Source organism: Rutidosis leptorrhynchoides, chromosome 3, assembly GCF_046630445.1.
Source record: "Rutidosis leptorrhynchoides isolate AG116_Rl617_1_P2 chromosome 3, CSIRO_AGI_Rlap_v1, whole genome shotgun sequence".
NCBI lineage: Eukaryota > Viridiplantae > Streptophyta > Magnoliopsida > Asterales > Asteraceae > Rutidosis > Rutidosis leptorrhynchoides.
In genome coordinates, this window is record NC_092335.1 from 170,017,632 (window position 1) to 170,023,041 (window position 5,410).

The window sequence follows — 5,410 nt, forward strand, 5'->3', positions numbered from 1 at the left end:
TCTTTTTTATTCGTCACTCTACTCTCTACAATATTTAAATTACCCACTTTATTTATTTGTATATTTTTAGAACAAATGTAGTCTTTTCCGAGTTCTTCTCACGACGATTTCACAAATTATACGCTCAACTCAGTAGATGATATCGATTCTTCTTCTGACGATGAGGTAAACTCACGCCGTCACATACATCGTGACCTTGATGAACGATTATTTTGACGAGGGTTGCAAATATCATGATGAAAATTTTAAACAACGGTTTCAGGGGCGGCGACATATATTTTTTAGAATTATGAATGATATCTTAATACTTTGCAAATCCATTGCCTTATTATTTTAGATGATTTCATCGAAGAAAAGATTCATATGGCATGTGGAGTATTAGTACGCATTAAAAAACTTACACCCACACTACGTCAGCTAGCATACGGTTATACACCAGATGCTTTGGATGAGTAGCTGCAAATGAGTGAACGAGTTGGCTGGGAATCTCTTATCAAATTTACCATGTGCATCATTGATTTGTATGCGAATGACTACCTACGAGAGCCTATGTTGCATGACATATCACTGTCAGTCAATTTCGATATCCATTTTGGACACTGAAAATGGACTACGGCTCTAACCGCTACCACGTTGACATCAACACCCCAACTTATTAGCAGGACAAAAATAACAAAAACATCAACTTCTTACCAAAAAAAAAAGTAGAGATGATACATAACCATAGCCATATATCTACATAAACCCACAGACAATAAATAAAACATTACATACCAGACTCCATTGAGGTTACTAAAAAGGTCAAAGGAGAATCTAAAATTTCAACACCAAAACTATTCAACGCAAGACGACTTTCATTCCCATGTAACCGAAATCATAGAATTGGCAAGCCCCGACTCGTCAAAAGTTGACTTTTTATCATAGTCCAAATCCTTCACAGCACCCGGGATAGCATGAGTCAATCTAAACGTCTTATCTTCACTACCCTCCAGGTTCGCATAACAGAATGACCACAGCAACTGTAAAAAGCACAAACAATTTCAAAGAATTATGTCCAAAATCCATTAAAAGTCAAAAGTCAAAAGTCAATGGTCAAAAGTCAACGATTAAAGGATGTTACTTGTATGGGATCAGAGCGTAAAAAGTTTCTCTGAAGCCTGCGCCCGTCCGGAAGACGGACTCCGACCCTGCAAAGTAAATTCCTATCAACCTTCGGTTCTTCTGGTAATGTTGGATAGGTACGTTTTTCATATTTTGGGATTTCTTTTTCGGTATTTGCATCATCGGAATTGTTTAAAGGTTGTTCATGATTAATTTTCATTGGCTCCATAGATAATGCGCGTGCCATCTGCATGTCTTCATCTTCTTCACTAGCTCCATTTGCAACCACTGCATTCTCATATATCAGTAGAAGTGGCATAATGAGCATCAGGGTTGAGAACTCATAAAAACTCGCCGAGTACTCGGTTAAACGTTCCCGGCGATTACTCGGTTAACGGGACTACTCAGGATTACTCGGCCAAAACTCGGAATTACTCGAAAAATCGGTCAATACTCGGTCAAAGTCAAACTTCCTCCCGAGTACTCCCTGAGTTGCCGCTTACTCCATAAAAAGTTCCGACCGAGTAATTCCTGAGTAGCGATTTTTGCAACCTTGATGAGCATGTCAGACGAGTTAGGTAATGTGTCAAAACTGTATCAGGACAGATGGTTATCTTTTGTAAGAGTCAAAACATGTAGGTGGCTTGACCCAAAATATTTCTACCATAAAAATTAAACCTGATTTGAATATAAAATCCAGATTCTGAATAAACGAGTTAAACACCGTTTTATGTAATAAAAAATACACGAGTGACGCTCTTACTGTTACTGTTTCCTTTTAAGTTGGACTTTTTTTATACGAACCCTTTGACCCGCAAACCATAATCGGGTTAATAATTAACAATAATATCATCGATTAAATCTATATATATATAAACCCTTTCAAGCCATTTTCAGGATCCTAAAAATCTAATTCCAAAAATCGGAAACGAAAAGTTTATTCGCACAACGGATCACATATTTCATCGTCGCTCTTTTCAATAAAGGGTTAACTTGTGAAAGAATAATAATCAATCTGTATGTAAACAAGTTGAGTACAAACTTCGTACACCAATACGAATTTTTTTGACTAGATCACATGAAAAAATAAAAAACCTGGAATAGCTTGGATTTTGGGAGAGGGAGCTAAAGAACTTTCTCTTGGACGTTTGTGCGACAAGCTGAAATGATGATGATTAGGGCTACCATCCATGAATTGAATCAAGTCCTATAAAATAAAATAGTTGCCCAATTTAGAATATAAATTGTCAAATTCACATTGTTATTATTAATGTATTCCAACGATTATAGTAATATATTATAAACGTACCTCCAACAAATTTTCCGGTTGAATCATTCCATGCCATAAGCGCATTTTTTGACCCGTGACAGGGTCGATAACGAGAGTTACAGGAACAGAGTCCAATTTGTAGTATGTTTTGATCTTGCTGCCATCTTCTGTATCATCACACACCTACATGCATCGCAAAAAACAAAAAATAAAAAGAAGATTTGAAAAACCACGAAAATCTGCCTAAACAAGAAAAATAAATTTCATAAACAATCGGGTATAGAAGCACCAAATAAAGTTCAAATTTTGATGATAAAATGTGACACCTTATTAACTATAAAGGGGTTAATCATCTCAACCAAAAACCTTATTAGGTAACAACGAATATAGAATAAGTTATTTCGATGTTCAATGAACTCTATTTATTATTTTTACCATTTGAGTGACTAGTAAATAAAAATAATACCAGATAACAAGTTAATATAGAAATATAACCTGCCAAAATATGAAATTGGAGCTGATAGTTTGAAAAACAGCTTCATTAGCCCAAGTATCTCGGTTAAGCTGCATAACAAGTATTTAACCGAAACAACACATAATTATATCAAACTGTGTAAATTACACCTATAACTGTATTGCATAGTATTGTGTATATATATATGCATACCATGTGTGAGCTAAATTCCCTGGTAGACTGCAAGTTCACCAGAAGCCATCGGTCTTGCGTTTTAGCAGCTTCTTTGGCCTGGCATTGTAACAAATAAAAAAAATATTAATAAACCACGAATATCAAAATTCTATACGACCAACTTTTAACCCTAATTTAAAAATTAAAAATAATAAGTACAGTAATAATTTGTCCAGATCATTGTTCGTAGTTTTACAATAGAAAATGAAATTTCTTTGATTCATAAAATATTATAGTAGCATAAATATAACGCAAATTCCTTGATAGAGAATTTTCTATACCTAATCATGGTTACTAAAGATAATTAATTTACTACAATTAACTAAAACTTACCTTCTCAAACGGGCCATTAAACATCAAAGCAAAAGGAGGACGATATAAAGTAGCGAGATTAAGATTATCTCGGGAAGTATCAGCAGTGGACGTAGCACCTTGGCCCGTTTCCCATACTCCCGGGCGTCTTAGTTCCTCTTCGAAGTTGCGAAACGGAACAACTGTACGAGCTTCTTGTGGATTGTAACCCAGTCTTATAGATCTTAAAGTAAGTAAATAAACAAATTATATAAAGAAATGCACATAATTTACATAATTAGAAACAAAAATAAGAAAATAAAAGTGAACATGCGAATCTTAGTGTACCCATGTAACAATGGAGTGTCGTAAAGAACGTCCCTTTTCACCGGTAGCGGTGCACGTACTTCACTACCGTCGTTTTCAATGACACTTTCGGATCCAATTTGATTCTCTGATCCTCTAAAGCAACATTTAAAATGAATCCAGATTAAATGATAAATTTATAATAATACTTTTACTTATTATTAATTATTTGATATCCACGTACCGGGCGATTTGGTCAGCCAAAAGTGCGTCATTTTCGACTGGTGGAACATAAGCAGATGATGCAGCTGCTGCTCCACCATCATGTCCTACATAAAAAAGTTGAATTGCTTCTTCAAGTTTCCAGCTTGTGGCCTGAGAATATATATGGAATAATAAGCAAATATAGGAATTAAATGATACGAAATTATATCGAACCACTAAAGAGGCAGCAATGCAGCATATCAATGTATCACATAAGACAACGATTAATACTCGTTTTCAAACAGTTTCGTTCAACCAAGCTACTTAAAATTACTAGAATCTATCATGTTAAGTGACATACAGTTAAAAATATCAAGCAATGGTTCCAACCGTCCAAAATACTAACTACCTATATTATTATATAAGCAATGTACATTCTAATTTTGTAAAATCATTTTTGTTGTTTTCTAAATGCAATTATATATCATTCATTTACTTCAGTTGCTAGTATCAACTACTATTAATAACAAAACAAACAACTTACAAGTACAAAAAAAAACACACAATTACAAAGCCCTAATTTTTATACAGTAGTTCCACACCTTCAAGTCTAATAGGCAAAAATTTGCATATAACTAGAATAAACCCCAGATAGCAGCAGTCCAAACAACATTTCAAGGAAAAAAGAAAAAGTTTCAAACTTTAACACCCCAATTGATTATCTAACATCATACCAAAGTATAAAAAGCTATATATCATCTAACATCATACCAAAGTTTCAAACTTTAACACCCCAATTGATCAAAAACACCCAAATAAGCAGAACCCATAAAAGAAATACATATATATCATCCAAAAACTTAAAAAAAGAACAAACCTGTAAGAACTGTCTGGCAGTATCAGCAGTTTGACCCACAGCAATTTCAAGAAAAGAAGAAACCAGAGTTTGTTGATCGGTCGCAGATAGAACCCCAACACCCTCCATCTTTTCGATTCTTGAATAAATTAACGAACTTTACTTATGATGATTAAAGAAAAAAAGAAAAAAATTTGTTTTGGGTAATTGGATTAGATTAGAATTTTGTTTTTCAGGAATGGAGAAGAATTGCCGATTTATAGAAAGAGAGGTTTACGAGATCTTAATTGGAGTAAATCACATACATTCAGTATTCACATTGGATTTATATATATCCCCTTTGATTTCAAGAAGTTTTTCAGGTTTATTTTTCAGTTTTTACGGAGATGAGTATTATTAGGAGAGTAAAAGGTTAAAATAGGTGTGTATTAGGAGAGTAAAAGGTTAAAATAGGTGTGTGATGATCAAAAAAGTGTATGTGAGAATGATCTCCTTTAAAAAGAATGGTAAATAGGTTAGTTTAAATTTACTCTCATACACCACTTTTTGATATAAATTTTGTTTTTTACTTGACTTATAAATTTTGTTTTTTACTTACAGATTAGAACTGCCACAGCACTCAGCACGGCACTCAGCGATATACACGACGTTTTTCATGTATCCAATCTAAAGAAGTGCCTAGCCGATGACAATT

The 5,410-nt window shown here is 34.0% G+C and overlaps 1 protein-coding gene across 1 annotated transcript; it reads right to left on the reverse strand.

Annotated features, from left to right (window-relative positions):
- Positions 1-701: 701 nt before the first annotated feature.
- On the reverse strand, positions 702-5,063 carry LOC139896997 (plant UBX domain-containing protein 7-like). The gene is made up of 10 exons (XM_071879641.1): positions 4,738-5,063; positions 3,901-4,031; positions 3,699-3,812; positions 3,393-3,594; positions 3,039-3,116; positions 2,867-2,935; positions 2,411-2,554; positions 2,197-2,308; positions 1,121-1,389; positions 702-1,019 (listed from the first exon to the last, which is right to left on the reverse strand). Exons 1-10 carry the CDS (start codon positions 4,843-4,845, stop codon positions 855-857), a joined length of 1,392 nt encoding a protein of 463 aa, XP_071735742.1. The 5' UTR covers positions 4,846-5,063; the 3' UTR covers positions 702-854.
- Positions 5,064-5,410: the final 347 nt, after the last annotated feature.